This window comes from Salmo salar, chromosome 09 (genome assembly GCF_965601325.2).
Source record: "Salmo salar chromosome 09, fSalSal1, whole genome shotgun sequence".
NCBI lineage: Eukaryota > Metazoa > Chordata > Actinopteri > Salmoniformes > Salmonidae > Salmo > Salmo salar.
In genome coordinates, this window is record NC_138299.1 from 30950140 (window position 1) to 30973123 (window position 22984).

The 22984-nt window shown below is 42.7% G+C and overlaps 1 protein-coding gene across 1 annotated transcript in view; it reads right to left on the minus strand.

Annotated features, from left to right (window-relative positions):
- Positions 1-22984, minus strand: part of LOC106611152 (tetratricopeptide repeat protein 7B) — a 77228-nt gene that overhangs the window by 32394 nt on the left and 21850 nt on the right. Inside the window, 13 exon segments of the mRNA XM_082955710.1 lie at positions 2055-2094; positions 2096-2119; positions 2933-2990; positions 3752-3869; positions 4012-4116; positions 5658-5741; positions 9471-9508; positions 9511-9544; positions 10382-10445; positions 10973-11031; positions 11034-11116; positions 11119-11149; positions 11261-11339. Coding sequence (XP_082811836.1) covers positions 2055-2094; positions 2096-2119; positions 2933-2990; positions 3752-3869; positions 4012-4116; positions 5658-5741; positions 9471-9508; positions 9511-9544; positions 10382-10445; positions 10973-11031; positions 11034-11116; positions 11119-11149; positions 11261-11339 — 817 coding nt within the window.

A 22984-nucleotide genomic window follows, 5' to 3' on the forward strand; every position in this document is an offset into this window, starting at 1 on the left:
TTGCTCGATAAAGTTCATATTTATATCCAAAAATCCCATTTTACATTGGCGTGTAATGTTCAGAAATGTTTTGCCTCCCAAAACTTCCGGTGAATGAGCACATCAATTTACAGAAATACTCATCATAAACGTTGATAAAATATTAAACTGTTATTCAAAGAATTATAGATACACTTCTCCTTAATGCAACCGCTGTGTCAGATTTCAAAAAAACTTTACAGCGAAAGCACACTTTGCAATAATCTGAGTACAGCGCTCAGACAACAACAACAAGCAATACAGATACCCGCCATTTTGGAGTCAACTAAAATCAGAAATAGCATGATAAATATTCACTTACCTTTGATGATCTTCATCAGAATGCACTCCCAGGAATCCCAGTTCCACAATAAATGTTTGTTTTGTTCGATAAAGTCCATCATTTATGTCCAAATACCTCCTTTTTGTTCGCACGTTTAGTCCACTACTCCAAATGCAGGAAGCGTGCACAAAATGTCACGACGAAAAGTCAAAAAAAGTTATATTTACGTTCGCAGGAACATGTCAAACGATGTATAGCATCAATCTTTAGGATGTTTTTATCATAAATCTTCAGTAATATTCCAACCGGACAATTCCAATGTCTTCAGAAATGAAAAGGAACACAGCTAACTCTCACGGGAGTGTGCGCCACTGAACTCATGTCATTCTCTCAGTCATCTGACTCCAGGACCTCTTATTCTCTCCCCATTCACAGTAGAAGCATGAAACAACGTTCTAAAGACTGTTGACATCTAGTGGAAGCCTTAGGAAGTGCAAAATGACCCCACAGACACTGTATACTGGATAGGGAATCACTTGAAAAACTACAAACCTCAGATTTCCACACTTCCTGCTTGAATTTTTCTCAGGCTTTTGCCTGCCATATGAGTTCTGTTATACTCACAGACATCATTCAAACAGTTTTAGAATCTTCAGAGTGTTTTCTATCCAAATACTAATAATATGCATATCCTACCTTCTGGGCCCGAGTAGCAGGCAGTTTAATTTGGGCACGTTATTCATCTGAATTTCCGAATACTGCCCCGTCACCAAAAAGTTAAGAGTGTGCTCCTAATCTCAGCTCGTTACCTGTATAAAAGACACCTGGGAGCCAGAAATCTTTCTGATTGAGAGGGGGTCAAATATATATTTCCATCATTAAAATGCAAATCAATATTATTTTTGACATGCGTTTTTCTGGATTTTTTGGTTGTTATTCTGTCTCTCACTGTTCAAATAAACCTACCATTAAAATTATAGATTGATAATTTCTTTGTCAGTGGGCAAACGTACAAAATCAGCAGGGGATCAAATACTTTTTTCCCTCACTGTAGGCCTATAACAGTTAGAATCAGCTTGATCTCCCCCTTTAAATAAAGGACGAACTGTGGCTGCCTTCCAAGCAATGGGAACCTCCCCAGAGAGGAGAGACAGGTTAAAAAGGTCAGAGATAGGCTTGGCGATGATAGGGGCAGCAACCTTAAAGAAGAAATGGTCGAAACCATCTGAACCAGATGTTTTTTGGGGGTCAAGTTTAAGGATCACCTTTAGCACCTCGGACTCAGTGACCGCCTGCAGGGAGAAACTTTGAAGCGGGACAGGGGGAAAAAGGGAGAAGCATCGGGGATAGTCGCATTAGAAGGGGTGGGACATGAGGAAATGTTGGACGAGCAAGGAGGCATGGCTGAGTCAAATAGGAATCCTGACTTAATCAAGTGGTGATTAAAGAGCTCAGACATGTGCTCCTTGTCAGTAACAACCACATCATCAATATTAAGGGACATGTGCAGCTATGAGGAGGAGAGTTTATTCTCCAGGTCTTTAACCATTTTCCAGAACTTCTTGGGGTTAGACCCAGAGAGAGCACTGACCACACACACACACACACACACACACACACACACACACACACACACACCTCTATCTACAGAGAGTATCAGTGCTGCTTGACCAGCTTTCACACACAGATTAGTCCCATCATGACTCTCTGAGCCACGTGTGTGTGTGTGTGTGTGTGTGTTTCTAGACCTTACCTATCGTGACACAGCCAGCTGCAGGGCCAGGTAGAAGGCGGTCTGTGGGGGACAAGCTCTGGGCCCTGAAACAGAGAGATGAGGAGAAATGAGTGAGGAAAAGTGTACTTCAAATATAATTTTTTACTTGCATGACTTCTACCGAGAATGCTGCTTGCTTGTAGTATCATATCATAAAGCAGGGAAATGAATGAACTCAGTGGGATTTTTTTGAACCACTATCCTACAGAGTATCAGGTCCTATTACATTGGGACCACCAGGGGACTAACCTTGAGTGAGGTATCCATCCATCCCCTACTGAACAAGCCTTGCCCAGCCCTGTCCTGCTCATAACCATAACCATCATAAGAGGGAGCTTGGCTTACATGGTTCTTCCCAAGCACTCTCTGTGTCAGAGGCTTAAATGGCCTCTTTTACACAGCTGCATAGTTAATGTGTCAAGAGAGTGGTGTGAGAGTGAGGATGATTCTGCCTCCATTAGGAGAGCCAGGGACAGGCACAGAGAATGGGACAGGGAGGGGAGACACAGGGAGGGGGGAGGGGGACAGGGGACAAGGAGAGTGGTGTGACACTGAGGATGACTCTGCCTCCATTAGGTAAACCAGGGACAGGTGGGCCCCAGGAACCCACAGAGACGGGGAGACACAGAGACAGGGAAGACACAGAGACAGGACAGAAACAGGGACACAGGGACAGGGAGACACAGAGACGGGGGAGACAGAGACAGGGGAGACAGGGGGGAGATGGAGACAGAGACAGGTGGAGACACAGAGACAGGTGGAGACACAGAGACAGGGGAGAGACAGAGGAGACACAGAGACAGGGATAGGGGAGACAGTGACATCTAAATCGCCAAATTCTTACAAAACTGACTCACCTCTGGAACGCACCCAGGGCCTTCTTCTGATACTCCTCCTGGAACCCCCATAGGGGAGCTGTAGGGTTAGAGGGAGAGAGAGAGAGACAGGAGGGGGATTGAGCAGTGTGGGAGACGGAGAGGAGATAGAGATGAAGGATAAAATGAGAATAGAAAGAGTGGCTAGATGAAGGGAAAGAAAGTAGTAAAAAGAAGAGGAGAGAAGAGAGAAGGAAGCATATGCAAGAGCCACGGGTAAATTGAGAAAGCATTTAAGAGAGAGTGAAATAGAGTGAACAACAGATGGGAGCAGAGAAAGGAGATTGAGAGAAAGGGAGAGAATGAGAAACCAGAGGAGAGTGATTATGTTCAGGAAGAAGGGAGGGAAGGAAGCTCACATTATGGTGCATTATGTCATAAATATTCAGCTTGTCTACACCATATGTTCCAGTGGAGATAAGCTGAATGTGGTAGTGAGAGGAGAGCAATGTACAGTGGGACTGTCATACATCAGAGTTAGGCATTTGCTGTTAGTGTGTCTGAGGGTGAATGATAACTGTGGGGAGAGAGAGGGTAGAATCTAGAGCCAGAAGGTTTCCTAGTCATGTCACAAAAAATCCTTGAAAATCCTTCCTCTCCTTACCGCACTCTGATTTAAAAGAACTGAGCAGGTGAAGGCTATCCTACTGAGATTCCACCATTGTTTTTACCTGTCCAATCAGGGCAAATGAAAGGGAGGAGACGAGAAGAGGACATGTTTTTAAGCAATTGAGACAGAGCACTGGCCCTAGGTGCAAAGCTGTACGAGGTCTGTGGCTGAAAGTGGGAGCTATCCTTCACTGTCTGTGGCCTTGAGGCTGTACACCAGGCCGATGGCTAGGTAACCTTTAGCTCGGAACTCTGAGGCCTTCTCCCCCATGTCCACCACCATCTTAGCAAAACACTCTCCTTCCTCCAGCTAGACAGTGAGCAAGAGAAAGAAAGAGAAAGATTAGTAGAATATTATAATGTACAGAAAACGAATCATAAAGGACAAATAATATAGTGATTTATATCAGAGATCTCTGAGGGACAATGGCAGGGCTTGTTGCCGTTCTCACCCAATGGAGTGCTCCAATGCACAGCTTGATAGCTAGTAAGGGGATGGTGGGGTCATCCGGCTTCAGACGGATACACTCCTTCAATACTTTCACCACCCTGGCCGACTGCGCACACACACACACTAGGTGAAGCACAAAGTAACGCTGTAGTGTACATTGATAAAATAAGCATGATGTCACAGTAGTGATCAGTGATGCGCGAGCTGACTCATAACCCGCAGTCACCGCGGTTATATCCGTGGGGGCGGGTTTAGGGTCATGAAATATTGTGTGGATGAATGGCGGGTGGGTGGCTGGCTTAATAAAGAGAAAACAACAACTTAAAAAATCCATAAATCTATAATTCTTGTGCAGTTTATATCTATAAGCCACATCGAGGTTTTTCTTTCATTATTTTAGGCTTTCTGGCATTAGTGCATAAGTCTAAGCTTTAGCACCTAACTGTACGCACGCCAAGTAACCTACATGCCAATCACCAACTGCTTTTGGGAATGGGCAGAAGAAGTTAACGTCGATCCATGGAAGCAAAAAGGATCATGTCAGAGTTGAATTCAATAAGAGAAAAGCTGCGAAATGGAGAGTTGAAAATAAAGAAAAGGGAGGACCAGAAAAGTAATGTTTGGGAAAGATTTGGTGAAGTGGTAAAAAGAGTATGATGGCAGTGCCAGCTATTATGTGTGATGATTGTAAGGTGCTATTCAAATTCGACAGTCACAAGACAGGGACTTTAAATAGGCCTATGGCACTGCAAGGAAACTGTAGCCTACTGTTCAGACGGGTTAAATGGAAACTGACTGTAGATCTATAACCTCTCACATAGCCTTAATATGAACTCCTGCAGAATTAAGCATTTCTTGCAGTAAAATGCAAAATGTTTACTCGGGAACAGGAGTTGAGAAACATGATTTATTTATTTCAACATCTTGAGAGTATACGAATGCACAGTTGGATACCATCTGTAGAGGTGCTATTTTTATCAGCATCAGAAAAGCTGATAGTATTTCCAAATAAAATATGCCTCCAAGCCAAACTGAAATCTTATCAGAAACATGTTGGGTAGTTTTTACAGCTTTCGATTTCCTTACAACCAGTCAAATTGATGACATTTGGAAATTTTGCACAGAAAATCTTTACAGTTTTTTGATTGTTGAGTTATGGCATTTTCTCCCCGGTCCCTAAACGTCTTTGCTCCGCAAAAGAAGCAGAGATGACAGAGAAAACTTTACTGATGTCAACTAGATTTATGCATTGATTCAATTGATCTATTACATTATTCTGGTGAGCCAGGGTTTATTTAGTCTTCTAGGGCAACATATAATGACAGAAGTGAAGCTGCATGTATCTAATTATATACAAGTTGACTAACAACTAAAATTTCAAATTATAAGCAGAAACATGCTGTATCTAAATCAGGCCCAAAAGAATCCTGCACCCCCTGTCAAAATATAGTTCAGCTGTCTCTGACTGTAGCCTACAGTGCATTTTCTATATTAGCGGGTTAGGATTGACTGAGGGCCTCAGATTAAAAATTGTATCACATATAGTGGGAAGGTCGCAGATGGGTTATTAGCAATTGCGGGCGGGTACGGGTGAACAAACAGCTGGCCCGCGCACCACTAGTAGTGATGTCACGGTGTCAGACTTACCTTCCCAGCAGCCATCAGTGACAGGGCTAGCTGGTACCAGAGATGGAACGCCTCAAAGGCAAACTTCATGGCCCTCTCTAGACACTGCAGACGCAAGACAAAGGTCAGATTCACTTGACATCACATTTACATGTACATTTAAATAGGGGTTTGGTAAAATAAATTGATGAATTTCAGGGTTTCTAAGTCAAAACCATGAAAGGCTTTAAACAACTCTTTATTTAAATTACAATGGGAGAGCTGAGAGTTCTTAGTTGTGAGCAGAGCAGACAGCAGAGCAAGACACCAGAATGTGCTAAGAAGAAGAAATGCAATCCTTCCTTCCTTAACACATTGAAAACTCCATCACCTCGAGGAACAAGGCCAAGTGACAGACGGGGAGCCATATTTAGATCAACCCTCAGGAGCCAGCAGATCCAAATCAGTGGCTCACAGCTCCAGCCGAGAACCAATTACAACGCTCTGCCACTTCCTGCCAACACCTCCCAAGTGAAGTCCTTTCGTCGAATAGGTTGGTCCATAAACAAATAGCTGCAAAAATCCATTGCTCTCATGAACATGCTTCTCTATTCACACTGGGGAGATAACAGATAGTGTGTGTATGTCTGCAGGAGGCTGTGGCTGCAGGAGGCGGTGGCTGAAAGAGGCTGTGGCTGCAGGAGCTGTGGAAGGTTGTGGCAGCAGGAGGCTGTGGCTGCAATAGGTTGTGGCTGGAGTAGGTTGTGGCTGCAGAAGGTGGTGGCTGCAGTAGGTTGTGGCTGCAGAAGGCGGTGGCTGCAGTAGGTTGTGGCTGCAGTAGGTTGCAGTAGGTACCAAAACATTTCTACAGCATTGAAGTTTCCCAAGAACACAGTGGCCTCCATCATTCCTAAATTGAAGAAGTTTGGAACCACCCAGACTTCCTAGAGCTGGCCGTCCGGCAAAAGTGAGCAATCGGGGGAGAAGGGCCTTGGTCAGGGAGGTGACCAAGAACACTTTGGTCATTCTAACAGGGCTCCAGAGTTCCTCTGTGGAGATGGGAGAAACTTGCAGAAGGACAACCATCTCTGCAGAACTCCACAAATCAGGCCTTTATGGTAGAGTGGCCAGACGGATGCCACTCCTCATTAAAGGCACATGACAGCACGCTTGGAATTTGCCAATAGGGACCTAAAGGACTCTCAGACCATAACAAACAAGATTCCCTGGTCTGACAAAACCAACATGGTCTGACAAAACCAACATGGTGGCAGCATCATGCTGTGGGGATGTTTTTCAGCAGCAGGGACTGGGAGACTAGTCAGGATCAAGGGAAAGATAAATGGAGCAAAGTACAGAGAGCTCCTTGATGAAAATCTGCTCCAGAGTGCTAAGGACCTCAGACTGGGAGCAAGGTTCACCTTCAAACAGGACAATGACCCTAAGCACACAGCCAAGACAAAGCAGGAGTGGCTTTGGGATAAGTCTCAATGTCCTCGAGTGGCCCAGCCAGAGCCCGGATTTGAACCCGATCAAGCATCTCTGGAGAGACTTGAAAATAGCTGTGCCGCGACACCTGACAGAACTTGAGAGGATCTCCAAAGAAGAATGTGAGAAACTCCCAAAATACAGGTGTGCCAAGCTTGTAGCATCATAACCAAGAAGACTCGAGGTTGTAATCGCTGCCAAAGGTGCTTCATCAAAGTACTGAGTAAAGGGTCTGAATACTTAAGTAAATGTCATATCAGTTTTTTATTTTTAATACATTTGCTAAAATTTCGAAAAACCTGTTTTCGCTTTGTAGTTATGGGGTTATGGGGTGTAGATTGAAGAATAAAAAAAACAATTTAATATATTTTAGAACAAGGCTGTAACGTAACAAAATGTGAAAAAAGTCAAGGGGTCTGAATACTTTCCGAATGCACTTTATATGTTACAAATTTCCTGCCGGTGACTTATCAGCACCACACTACCATTCCACTACTTCTCCAACTTTTCATCCCATGTACATCCCCATGTTCATCTTCCTCAGTGTGTTTAAATAAAGTTACTGTGTGTGTTAACTCTTGGACTGCTTTATTCCTGTCTAACTGGGGGCAGTGTCAGTGAGTCACAAACCAGTAAAATACGTAGAGCCGGATCACTCTCTTTCAATATAAACGTATACAGACAAAAGACAACAGATAGACGCACACAAACATCAAGGACATCCCACCTGCCCAGACCCACATGTTCCCACAGCATCTATTTCCAGTGCTTGAAAGACTCTATGCCATATGGCCTCAAATTGCGATATTCTGCTTTTCTCTGTCGCCCACACCTTTTCAAGATTTAAATAATAATGCATTTGATTCTTCCACTGTCTTAACGATGGAGGATCATTTGACTTCGAGAAAATATGGTCCAACCCATTGAGTATCTCACACCTATGTCTTGAAATATACAGATAGACAGATAAAAATAACATTTCGATTGTAACATTTCTGACAGCCAACTTTCTAACTCTGGCCATAACTTTTGGACTATATAGCACTCCAAGAAGGCATGAATTACAGAATCATTGCTTATTTTAGACTTTTTATTTAACTAGGCAACAAATTCTTATTTACAATGACAGCCTACACTGGCCAAACCCTAACCCGGACGACGCTGGGCCAATTGTGCGCCGCCCTATGGGACTCCCAATCACGACCGGTTGTGATACAGCCTGGAATCGAACCAGGGTCTGTAATGACGCCTCTAGCACTGAGATGCAGTGCCTTAGGCCACTGCGCCACTCGGGACATGACTCTGCCGTTGTGCTGTAGAATGTGTGAATTTAGACTCGTGTAATAAATTCTATACATTAGTTTATACTGGATTAAGCATACACTTTTGTTAACTGTAATTTCATTGGTTATGTTCCAACACTCTCTCCATATCGTGCCAATATCAGTTAAGTCTTGGTTCCAATAGTTTAGATATTGTCAGTTGGATAGGCTCTCTGCAAGGTTTTATATATCTTACCCATCATATAAATATCATCTTTTGACTCAAATAGGATTCACTCTGATGTCCAACATATTTCAGATGGAAATTTCATGATATAAAACTTTTAAGTGAGACAGACAACACAAGGCCAAATATTGAATATTCAAGACCATAGTTTACAGAACCTTGGCACACAAGACTCCCCTAGGCTGCTTGTTGTATTCACAAGCCAAACCATTGTCTCTTTCTGCTATCAAAACCAGAATCAACACAATTCTCTAATTTTTTAAGTGTTTTGGACTAGTGTTTCTGATGACTGCACTAACAGTGTCTTGGAGTCTCTGTAGTGACTGAGACGTTGTGCTTTATCTCTTGTTCAGTGTGAGTGAGTGAGTGAGTGAGTGAGTGAGTGAGTGAGTGAGTGAGTGAGTGAGAGAGAGAGAGAGAGAGAGAGAGAGAGAGAGAGAGAGAGAGAGAGAGAGAGAGAGAGAGAGAGAGAGAGAGAGAGAGAGAGAGAGAGAGAGAGAGAGAGAGAAAGAGAGAGAGAGAGAGAGAGGCGCTGGGGGATGGAGGGATGAACTTAAGATCTCCAGATCAATGAGATCAGATCCATTCAGCCAGCCATCGACCGGACTGCAGGAAGGCTCCCGGCTACTGGCTCCAGAGACAGAAAGTGGCAGCTTCGGTTACCGGGGCAACTATAGGCCATGATTGGTCTCCGTGGGTCTTTTCGGGTGTTCCCACGGTTACTGATTGGGCGGTTAGGTGTGTGTAGGTGTAGGATAAGGGTCTGTGTGTGTGTGTGTGTGTGTGTGTGTGTGTGTGTGTGTGTGTGTGTGTGTGTGTGTGTGTGTGTGTATACATCCAGTATGTGTATGTCCTCACCTCAGAGAGCATCTCATACTGTCCCCGTCGCCCCAGGGCTCTGGGATCCTGCTCAACACCACATCTCTGTTGGCCTGCAGGGAGAACACACGCACACTCATCATCATCATACCACGTACATACACGGAAAAGAGTAGAAAGAGGAGCTTGCGTTCGTTCGTTCGTTCGTTCGTTCGTTCGTTCGTTCGTTCGTTCGTTCGTTCGTTCGTTCGTTCGTTCGTTCGTTCGTTCGTTCGTTCGTTCGTTCGTTCGTTAGTTAGTTAGTTAGTTAGTTAGTTAGTTAGTTAGTTAGTTAGTTAGTTAGTTAGTTAGTTAGTTAGTTAGTTAGTTAGTTAGTTAGTTAGTTAGTTAGTTAGTTAGTTAGTTAGTTAGTTAGTTAGTTAGTTAGTTAGTTAGTTAGTTAGTTAGTTCGTTCGTTCGTTCGTTCGTTCGTTCGTTCGTTCGTTCGTTCGTTCGTTCGTTCGTTCGTTCGTTCGTTCGTTCGTTCGTTCGTTCGTTCAGTGGGAGAGTGTTAACAGAGTAGCTGTGGGAACATTGCAGTGTGTGGTGAGTGGAAGAATCGAAAGAGGAGTGTTGTGTTTGATGGATGACTGGAGGCCCTGCTTTTAAAAACACCCATTAGAAGGAAAAACAAACAGAATGGAAATCTAACACCCTTTAAACTAATGGATCAACTGAAAAAAATTGTTACTGGAAGTTCAGAGTCAGAGCTACCAAACAATGCCTTTAATGCCTTGCTTTGGGAGTGTGATGGGGAAACTGTACTGGATGAAACTGTTGATGTGGCTGAGAGAAAAAAATGAACTTGTCAACATTAGAACCAGGGGAGTTCAGTTGCTGTTATTGTTGAAAAGGTGCACGACCTGAAAGATAAATCTACCTGCCCGGGAAGAATAGAGGGATATTCTTACCATAGATTCACTAATCAGCAACAGGAGCAGAGCCTCCTCTGTGTTCTCCTGTGGACAAAACAGACTGAGGAGAAGGAGAGGAAGAGAGGGAGGGGGGCAATGAGAGGGAAAGAGAAAGCGAGAGAGGGAAAGATAGTGGGGGAGAGAGAAAGGGAGCGGAAGAGAGGGAAGGGGAAATGAGAGGGAAAGAGGGAAAGAGAGAGCGAGAGAGGGAAAGATAGTGGGGGTAGAGAGAAAGAGAGAGCGAGAGAAAGATAGTGAGGAGAGAGAGAGGAAGAGAGAGAGAGAGAAAAGGGGGTAAGAGGGAAAGAGAGGGAAATATAGAGACACAGAGAGAGATAGTTATCAAACGAGTGAAGAGACAGAGCCTGCAAACCGCCACAGTCAGCTCGATGAACAAGCCAGCGTAGCGGAGTCCCATTGGGGTTCTCATGTGTAGGTAAGCTGCCTAGGAGTGTCAGATTGTGCCAATGTAGATACACACACATCTCAGGTCTGTACACAGGCAGATACTAGTATTGAGAGAGAGAGAGAGAGAGAGAGAGAGAGAGAGAGAGAGAGAGAGAGAGAGAGAGAGAGCTTGGTCCGTACTTGTCTCCGGAGTAGACGCGTGGCCTGCGGCTGAGGGCGTAGTCCTTGGTGTAGGGGCTCCCTGGCGTAGCATGGGGTCGTCCAGGTGGGACTGGCTAGGAGGGTCCTCCAGAGAAGACCAGTAGCTCTGCTCACACATCCCCTCAGCAGGATCTCTGCCAGCTGTCTGGCTATGTTCTACAAAGAAAAACACACTGTGTTACAGCGCAGGTGTGCACGTGCGGGCAAGCACACACTCACACACACAGGAAGGCGCACACACACATAAACACACACACTAGAACCCACCATTCGTAGGTTCTGTGTGGTCCTGGTCTCTACAGCTCGGAGGATCTCCCGGAAGCGGCCCACTCCCTGGGTCAGGTTACTGTGGCAACAACAAATATTAATATGTCATCATCTGTCTCTAAAGTATGGGGGAAAGCACTGGACATCTGAGGACACAGATTATATATAGTGGAGGATAGTGGAAACATATTATATATAGTGGAGGATAGTGGAAAAATATTACATATAGTGGAGGATAGTGGAAAGCACAACCACCACCTGTGGACGTCGGGCCCTCATACCACCCTTATGGAGTCTGTTTCTGACCGTTTGAGTAGACACATGCACATTTGTGGCCTGCTGGAGGTCATTTTGCAGGGCTCTGGCAGTGCCCCTCCTTGCACAAAGGCGGAGGTAGCGGTCCTGCTGCTGGGTTGTTGCCCTCCTACGGCCTCCTCCACGTCTCCTGATGTACTGGCCTGTCTCCTGGTAGCGCCTCCATGCTCTGGACACTACGCTGACAGACACAGCAAACCTTCTTGCCACAGCTCGCATTGATGTGCCATCCTGGATGAGCTGCACTACCTGAGCCACTTGTGTGGGTTGTAGACACCGTCTCATGCTACCACTAGAGTGAAAGCACCGCCAGCATTCAAAAGTGACCAAAACATCAGCCAGGAAGCATAGGAACTGAGAAGTGGTCTGTGGTCTCCACCTGCAGAACCACTCCTTTATTGGGGGTGTCTTGCTTATTGCCTATAATTTCCACCTGTTGTCTATTCCATTTGCACAACAGCATGTGAAATTTATTGTCAATCAGTGTTGCTTCCTAAGTGGACAGTTTGATTTCACAGAAGTGTGATTGACTTGGAGTTACATTGTGTTGTTTAAGTGTTCCCTTTATTTTTTTGAGCAGTATATATAGTGATGGATAGTGGAAACATATTATATACAGTGGAGGATAGTGGAAACATATTATATATAGTGGAGGATAGTGGATACATATTATATATAGTGGTGGATAGTGGAAACATATTATATACAGTGGAGGATAGTGGATCCATATTATATACAGTGGAGGATAGTGGATACATATTATATACAGTGGAGGATAGTGGATCCATATTATATACAGTGGTGGATAGTGGATACATATTCTATATTGTGGAGGATAGTGGATACATATTAGATATAGTGGAGGATAGTTGATACATATTATATAGTGGTGGATAGTGGATACATATTATATATAGTGGATACATATTATATATAGTGGTGGATAGTGGATACATATTATATATAGTGGAGGATAGTGGATACATATTATATAGTGGTGGATAGTGGAAACATATATAGTGGTGGATAGTGGAAACATATTATATATAGTGGATACATATTATATATAGTGAATACATATTATATATAGTGGTGGATAGTGGATACATATTATATATAGTGGAGGATAGTGGATACATATTATATATAGTGATGGATAGTGGAAACATATATAGTGGTGGATAGTGGAAACATATTATATATAGTGGATACATATTATATATAGTGGAGGATAGTGGATACATATTATATACAGTGGAGGATAGTGGATACATATATATAGTGGAGGATAGTGGATACATATTAGATATAGTGGAGGATAGTTGATACATATTATATAGTGGTGGATAGTGGATACATATTATATATAGTGGATACATATTATATATAGTGGTGGATAGTGGATACATATTATATATAGTGGAGGATAGTGGATACATATTATATATTGTGGAGGATAGTGGATACATATTATATATAGTGGAGGATAGTGGATACATATTATATATAGTGGAGGATAGTGGATACATATTATATAGTGGTGGATAGTGGAAACATATATAGTGGTGGATAGTGGAAACATATTATATATAGTGGATACATATTATATATAGTGAATACATATTATATATAGTGGTGGATAGTGGATACATATTATATATAGTGGAGGATAGTGGATACATATTATATATAGTGATGGATAGTGGAAACATATATAGTGGTGGATAGTGGAAACATATTATATATAGTGGATACATATTATATATAGTGGAGGATAGTGGATACATATTATATACAGTGGAGGATAGTGGATACATATATATAGTGGAGGATAGTGGATACATATTATATATAGTGGGGGATAGTGGATACATATTATATATAATGGAGGATAGTGGATACATATTATACAGTGGTGGATAGTGGATACATATTCTATATAGTGGAGGATAGTGGATACATATTATAAACACAGCAAAAGAAACGTCACTTTTTGAGGACCATGTCTTTCAAAGATAATTCGTAAAATTCCAAATAACTTCACTGATCTTAATTGTAAAGGGTTTAAACATTGTTTCCCATGCTTGTTCAATGAACCATAAACAATTAATATACATGCACCTGTGGAACGGTCGTTAAGACACTAACAGCTTACAGACGGTAGGTAATTAAGGTCACAGTTATGAAAACTTAGGACACTAAAGAGGCCTTTCTACTGACTCTGAAAAACACCAAAAGAAAGATGCCCAGGGTCCCTTCTCATGTGCGTGAATGTGCCTTAGGCATGCTGCAATTAGGCAATAAATTGCAATGTCCATACTGTGAGACGCCTAATACCCTGACTACACCGCTCGCGTCGCGTGCCCGAGTGTTGCAAAATAAATTTAGGAATCTGTTATTCAATTACTGCACCCACACTGCTCACGCGTGTCAACGAGCGTCTGCGTTGCCAAGGGATAAAATAGAAGTCATTCCTATTTGTGACGCAGATCGCGCTGCAAGTCCTGTTTCTCCCATCTCCTCATTGGTTTATAGAAGCAGGTACCCACGTGCCATCTCCTCATTGGTTATACCCACGTGGGTGATTGAAAGACGAACTGTTGCCGGTTGTCGTGGTAATACTATGAAAGTTTAGATGCCAATCACCATATAAGTTAAATGATGAAAAAGCCTGGAAGGAGGAGAGATGACTAGAAACAATTCGGTTGACCGTTTTATGTGTGGATTAATTGTCGGAGTAGAGGACCTTGTGCATTTCAGGTAAAATAACAACCTAATGTTTATATCCCAGGACACATTAGCTAGCAACAGGAAGCTAGCTAAATAGGACAAATGAGCTAGCAAGTGCAAGCTAAATTGCCATAAATGTGTAATGCTTTTCGACCTGTCCCCAAATTAACGTCATTGGTTCAGAGTTTGTTTTGATATTTTAACCTGCGTTTCGTGATGGCGTTTTGTGTAGGGGGACAAAATAAATGTATGCACGATGGCGCACGTGCGCAGCCGGTTTGGGTTCCGTGTTAGACAGCGCTACAGGGAGACAGGACGGACAGCTGATCGTCCTCGCAGTAGCTTATAGCTTGTAAGTGCAAGCAGTAACCATAGCTTGCACTTGCTAGCTAATTTGTCCTATTTAGCAAGCCTGCTGTTGCTAGCAAATTTGTCCTGTGATATAAACATCGAGTTGTTATTATACCTGAAATGCAGAAGGTCCTCTACTCCGCCAATTAATCCACGCATAAAATGGTCAACCGAATCGTTTCTAGTCATCTCTCCTCCTTCCATGCCTTTTCTTCTCTGAACTTTATATTGCGATTGGCAATTTTCATAAATTTGGTGCATTACCGCTACCGACCTTGTTCGTCTTTCAGTCACCCACGTGGGTATAACCAATGAGGAGATGGCACGTAGGTACCTGCTTCTATAAACCAATGAGGAGATGGGAGAGGCAGGACTTGCAGCACAATCTGTGTCACAAATGGAATTGACTTCTATTTTAGCCCTTGGCAACGCAGACGCTCATTGGCCCACGCGAGCAGTGTGGGTGCAATAATTGAATAATATAGATTTCAAAATGTATTTTGCAGGAAAAAGGGGGAGGCTTGCAAGCCGAAGAACACCATCCCACCTGTGAAGCACGGGGGTGGCAGCATCAAGTTATGGGGCTGCTTTGCTGCAGGAGGGACTGGTGCACTTCACAAAATAGATGGCATCATGGGGCAGAAAAATTATGTGGATATATTGAAGCAATATCTCATGACATCAGTCAGGAAGTTAAAGCTTTGTTCTGTATACTTCTGGCCCCTCTTTGGACACTGTGTTAACTAACCTCCAGATGAGCTTCAGTGCCATACAACTCTCCTTCCGTGGCCTCCAACTGCTCTTAAACGCAAGTAAAACTAAATGCATGCTATTCAATCGATCACTGCCGCACCTGCTCGCCTGTCCAGCATCACTACTCTGGACGGCTCTGACTTAGAATACGTGGACAACTACAGATACCTAGGTGTCTGGTTAGACTGTAAACTCTCCTTCCAGACTCACATTAAGCATCTCCAATCCAAAATTAAATCTAGAATCGGCTTCCTATATCGCAACAAAGCATCCTTCACTCATGCTGCCAAACATACCCTCGTAAAACTGACCATCCTACCGATCCTCGACTTCGGTGATGTCATCTATAAAATAGCCTCCAACACTCTATTCAACAAACTGGATGCAGTCTATCACAGTGCCATTCGTTTTGTCACCAAAGCCCCATACACTACCCACCATTGCGACCTGTACGCTCTCGTTGTTTGGCCCTCGCTTCATACTCGTCGCCAAACCCACTGGCTACAGGTTATCTACAAGTCTCTGCTAGGTAAAGCCCCGCCTTATCGCAGCTCACTGGTCACCATAGCAGCACCCACCCGTAGCACGCGCTCCAGCAGGTATATCTCACTGGTCACCCCCAAAGCCAATTCCTCCTTTGGTCGTCTTTCCTTCCAGTTATCTGCTGCCAATGACTGGAACGAACTGCAAAAATCTCTATAGCTGGAGACTCATATCTCCCTCACTAGCTTTAAGCACCAGCTGTCAGAGCAGCTCACAGATCACTGCACCTGTACATAGATGGGCTGTTTACAGGTGGGCTATCTACCTACCTCATCCCCATACCGTATTTATTTACCTTGCTCCATTGTAATTACTTCACCACCATGACCTATTTATTGCCTTATCTTACCTCATTTGCACTCACTGTATATATATTTTTTGTTTTCTTTTGTTCTACTGTATTATTGACTGTATGTTTTGTTTATTCCATGTGTAACTCTGTGTTGTTGTATGTGTCGAATTGCTATGCTTCATCTTGGCCAGGTCGCAGTTGCAAATGAGAACTTGTTAAATAAAGGTGAAATAAAATAAATAAGCTTGGTTGCAAATGGGTCTTCCAAATGGACAATGACGCCAAGCATACTTCCAAAGTTGTGGCAAAATGGCTTAAGGACAACAAAGTCAAGGTATTGAAGTGGCCATCACAAAGCCCTAACCTCAATCCCATAGACAATTTGTGGGCAGAACTGAAAAAGCGTGTGCGAGCAAGGAGGCCTATAAACCTGACTCAGTTACACCAGCTCTGTCAGGAGGAATGGGACAAAATTCACCCAACTTATTGTGGGAAGCTTGTGGAAGGCTACCCGAAACGTTTGACCCATGTTAAACAATTTAAAGACAATGCTCCCAAATACTAATTGAGTGTATGTAAACTTCTGAGCCACTGGGAATGTGATGAAATAAATAAAAGCTGAAATAAATCATTCTCTCTACTATTATTCTGACATTTCACATTCTTAAAATAAAGTGGTGATCCTAACTGACCCAAGACAGGGAATTTTTACTCTGATTAAATGTCAGGAATTGTGAAATAATGAGTTTAAATGTATTTGGCTAAGGTGTATATAAACTTCCGACTTCAACTCTATAGTGGATACATATTATATATAGTGGAGGATAGTGAATACATATTATATATAGTGATTGATAGTGGATCCATATTATATACAGTGGAGGATAGTGGATCCATATTATATGCAGTAGAGGATAGTGGATCCATATGATATACAGTGGAGGATAGTGGATCCATATGATATACAGTGGAGGATAGTGGATCCATATTATATATAGTGGAGGATAGTGGATCCATATTATATATAGTGGTGGATAGTGGATCCATATTATATATAGTGGTGGATAGTGGATACATTTATATATATAGTGGTGGATAGTAGATAGTAGTGCTGGGCGATATGGGAAAAATCTCATATCCCGATATAGGTCATTTCATATCCCGATAATACATATCACCATATATCACATTTTATGTGAATTCAATTTATAGTTTATACAAAATGACCACATGTAAAGGTGTATTTCTTATTACATGTTCAATTATACTCAAGAAATAAAAGGTACTTACTCATGTTTGATTATTTCTCATTTTATTTATAACCTTTGTGCAAACTTTTAATTAAGCATGTAACAAAATATAAAATATTTAGGTATAAAATATAAAAAAGGTAAATAGAAACCACAACTATAGTTACAAACAAAAATAAATATAGGCCTTTATATATATAAAAAAATTTTTTTTGGGGGGGGGGGGGGTTGCCTGTTTTGCATGTTATTTTTGCATTAATACGTGTCACATATCAATTTGCATTTGGTACCTTGGCTCGAGTGTTAGCACCAACTCACGAAACCCCCGTTTCTCGACAGTGTAAATTGGGGCCATGTCTTTGCAGATGTAAGTTGTAACGGCAGTTGTGTTCTCCTTCCATCTTCGTGATTCTTTGCCATATGGTGTGCCGCGGGCAAAAGCCTCTTGCAACGTCTGAGTCGGGGGTTCGTTTTGAGCACTCAACTGTACTTTTGGGTCTCATCCGTAGACTCTCTCCGTACTGTTTCGCATGATTCTTGCGTAGGTGGTAAAATAGGTTAGTGGTGTTTGAGCCTGTTGTCGGGACCGGCCTGCAGCATATTTTGCAGTGGACGGTTTTCTGGTCCATGTCAGACTTTTCATACCCAAACCACATCCACGCGACCTAAATAGCCCCTCTTTTAGGTACGAGCTCCGTGTCTCCTTGCTCTGTCACGTTCACTCTCCTCCATGTTTGTTTGTGTTGCAAATTTCCTTCCACACGTGACGCAAAGCGTCGTCCAATTGACAAAACATATTGCCGTAAACAGTGTGATTTGCGACACAACTAAATCGTCACACAATATACATCGTTATATTGCCCAGCCCTAGTGGATACATATTATTATATATAGTGGAGGATAGTGGATATATATTATATATAGTGGAGGATAGTGGATACATATTACATATAGTGGAGGATAGTGGATACATATTATATATAGTCGAGGATAGTGGATACATATTATATACAGTGGAGGATAGTGGAAACATATTATACATAGTGGTGGATAGTGGATACATATTATATACAGTGGAGGATAGCGGATACATATTATATACAGTGGTGGACAGTGGATACATTTGATATACAGTAGTGAATAGTGGAAACTGTCACGACTTCCGCCGAAGTCGGCTCCTCTCCTTGTTCGGGCGGCGGTCGACGTCACCGGCTTTCTAGCCATCGCCGCTCCATTTTTCATTTATCCATTCGTTTTGTCTTGTTCCCTGCACACCTGGTTTTCATTCCCCAATCACACTACATGTATTTATTCCTCTGTTCCCCCTCATGTCTTTGTGTCTGATTGTTTCGGGTTACGTGTCAATTTTGACGCGCTATTTCTGGTGTGGGTTTATGCCGTGTTTTTATTCACGAGGTATGTTTATTCGTTTGTACTTTATTATTGTGACTGTTTGCGCACTTTGGCATATTGGATGGAGGTTCCGACGCAGTGGCGTCCCGTCTGTTGGTTTCTCCTGCCTAAATAAAGTGTGCGCCTCTTTTATGCTCCCCTGCACCTGACTCCGCTCCCAGTACGTACACCATTGACAGATACATGTGATATATAGGGGAGGATAGTGGATACATTATATATAATGTATCCACTATATGTAATATGTATCCACTATCCACCACTATATACAGTGCATTCTGAAAGTATTCAGACCCCTTTACTTTTTCCACATTTTGTTACGTTACAGCCTTATTCTAAAATGGATTCAATTGTTGTTTTCCCTCATCAATCTACACACAATACCCCATAATGACAAAGCAAAAACAGGTATTTAGAAATGTTTGCTAATTTATATATAAAAAAAATAATATGACATTTACGTAAGTATTCAGACCCTTTACTCAGTACTTTGTTGAAGCACCTTTGGCAGTGATCACAACCGCAAGTCTTCTTGGGTTTGACGCTACAAGCTTGGCACACCTGTATTTGGGGAGTGTCTCCCATTCTTCTCTGCAGATCCTCTCAAGCTCTGTCACGTTGGATGGGGAGCGTCGCTATTTTCAGGTTTCTCCAGAGATCTTCGATTGGCTTCAAGTCCGGGCTCTGGCAGGGCCACTCAAGGACATTCAGAGACTTGCCCTGAAGCCACTCCTGTGTTGTCTTGGCTGTGTGCTTAGGATTGTTGTCCTGTTGGAAGGTGAACCTTCACACCAGTCTGAGGTCCTGAGCGCTCTGGAGAAGGTTTCGTCAAAGATCTGTCTGTACCTTGCTCTTTTCATCTTTCCCTTGATCCTGGCTAGTCTCCCAGTCCCTGCCGCTGAAAAACATCCCCACAGCATGATGCTGCCACCACCATGCTTCACCATAGTGCCAGGTTTCCTCCAGATGTGACGCTTGGCATTCAGGCCAAAGAGTTCAATCTTGGTTTCATCAGACCAGAGAATCTTGTTTCTCATGGTCTGTGAGTCTTTAGGTGGCTTTCGGCAAACTCCAAGCGGGCTGTCATGTGCCTTTTACTAAGGAGTGGCATCCGTCTGGCCACTCTACCATAAAGACCTGGTTGGTGGAGTGCTGCAGAGATGGTTGTCCTTCTGGAAGGTTCTCCACAGAGGAACTCTGGAGCTCTGTCAGAGTGACCATCAGATTCTTGGTCACCTCCCTCAACAATGCCTTTCTTCCACGATTGCTCAGTTTGTCCGGGCGGCCAGTTCTAGGAAGAGTTTCCACTATCCTCCATTATATACACTAGCGTTAAAAAGTTTGAGGTCACTTAGAAATGTCCTTGTTTTTTAAAGAGAAGCACACAAATGCTGACGCTCCAGATACTCAAGTAGTCTAAAGAAGGCCAGTTTTATTGCTTCTTTAATAAGAACAACAGTTTTCAGCTGTGCTAACATAATTGCAAAAGGGTTTTCTAATGACCAAATAGCCTTTTAAAATGATGAACTTGGATTAGCTAACACAACGTGCCATTGGAACACAGGAGTGATGGTTGCTGATAATGGGCCTCTGTATGCCTATGTAGATATTCCATAAAAAATCGGCCATTTCCAGCTATAATAGTTATTTTCAACATTAACAATGTCTACACTGTATTTCTGATTCATTTGATGTTATTTTAATGGACAATTTTTTTTGTTGCTTTTCTTTCAAAAACAAGGACATTTCTAAGTGACCTCAAACTTTTGAACGATAGTGTATATGTATCCACTATCCACCATTATATATAATATGTATCCACTATATAGAATATGTATCCACTATCCACCACTACATATGTATCCACTATCCACCATTATATATAATGTATCCACTATCCTCCACTATATATAATATGTATCCACTATCCACCATTATATATAATATGTATCCACTATCCTCCACTATATATAATATGTATCCACTATCCACCATTATTTGTATATATAATACACAGTGCCTTGCGAAAGTATTCGGCCCCCTTGAACTTTTCGACCTTTTGCCACATTTCAGGCTTCAAACATAAAGATATAAAACTGTAATTTTTTTGTGAAGAATCAACAACAAGTGGGACACAATCATGAAGTGGAACGAAATTTATTGGATATTTCAAACTTTTTTAACAAATAAAAAACGGAACAATTGGGCGTGCAAAATTATTCAGCCCCTTTACTTTCAGTGCAGCAAACTCTCTCCAGAAGTTCAGTGAGGATCTCTGAATGATCCAATGTTGACCTAAATGACTAATGATGATAAATAGAATCCACCTGTGTGTAATCAAGTCTCTGTATAAATGCACCTGCTCTGTGATAGTCTCAGAGGTCCGTTTAAAGCGCAGAGAGCATCATGAAGAACAAGGAACACACCAGGCAGGTCCGAGATACTGTTGTGGAGAAGTTTAAAGCCGGATTTGGATACAAAAAGATTTCCCAAGCTTTAAACATCCCAAGGAGCACTGTGCAAGCGATAATATTGAAATGGAAGGAGTATCAGACCACTGCAAATTGGATGCAGTCAATCCCAGTGCCATCCGTTTTGTCACCAAAGCCCCATATACTACCCACCACTGCGACCTGTATGCTCTCGTTGGCTGGTCCTCGCATCATATTCGTCGCCAAACACAGGTCAACTATAAGTCTTTGCTAGGTAAAGCCCCACATTATTTTGGCTCACTGGTCACCATAGCAGCACCCACCCGTAGCACGCGCTCAAGCAGGTATATTTCACTGGTCACCCCCAAAGCCTATTCCTATTGGACGCCTTTCCTTCCAGTTCTCTGCTGCCAATGACTGGAACGAATTGCAAAAATCACTGAAGCTGGAGACTCATATCTCCCTCACTAACTTTAAGCAACAGCTGTGAGAGCAGCTCACAGATCACTGCACCTGTACATAGCCCATCTGTAAATAGCACATCCAACTACCTCATCCCCATATTGTTATTTTATTTAAATGTTTTGCTCCTTTGCACCCCAGTATCTGTACTTGCACATTCATATTCTGCACATCTATCATTCCAGTGTTAAATTGCTAAATTGTATTTACTTCGCCACTACGGCCTATTTATTGCCTTACCTCCCTAATCTGACCTCATTTGCACGCACTGTATATATATTTTTTCTATTGTGCTATTGACTGTACATGTGTTTATTCCATGTGTAACTCTGTGTTGTTGTTTGTGTCGCACTGCTTTGCTTTATCTTGGCCAGGTCGCAGTTGTAAATGAGAACTTGTTCTCAACTGGCCTACCTGGTTAAATAAAGGTGATTATATATATATATATATATATTATTATATATATTATATATAGTGGATACATTTTATATAGAGTGTTGAATAGTGGATACATTTTATATGGAGTGGTGGATAGTGGATACATGTCACGACTTCCGCCGAAGTCGGCTCCTCTCCTTGTTCGGGCGGCGTTCGACGTCGCCGGTCTTCTAGCCATCGCCGCTCCACTTTTCATTGTTCCATGTGTTTTGTCTTGTTTCCCCGCACACCTGGTTTACATTCTCTAATCACACTACATATATATTCCCTCTGTTTTCCCCAGGTCTTTGTGTGGAATTTTTTTTGTTACGTGTTTTGTGTGACGCGCCAGGCTGGTTTTTCCCCGGGTACCGTGTTTAACCCGTAGTATGTTTAATTGTTAAGCATTTGATTCATTGTGACTGTTGTTTGCGCTTTTCAGTTTTGCCATTTGGCTGGAGGTTTTTTGACGCAGTTGCGTCCGTCTGTTGCTTCTGCCAAATAAAGTGTGCGCCTGATCACAACTCTGCTCTCCTGCATCTGACTTCGATACCAGTAGCGCACAACCTGACAGAATTCCACACCCAACTATGGAGTCGGCAGGAGCAGGTACCCTGGTCCGAGAGGTCGAGGAGCGAGTCCGAGAACACTCGGCGATGCTGCAACATCTCGGCGCCACGATGGATCGCTTTGTCCAGAACATGGACCGCTGGGAGAGACAGGGAGTCTCTCCAGCGCCTCGACCAGCACAACCGGGGTTACCACT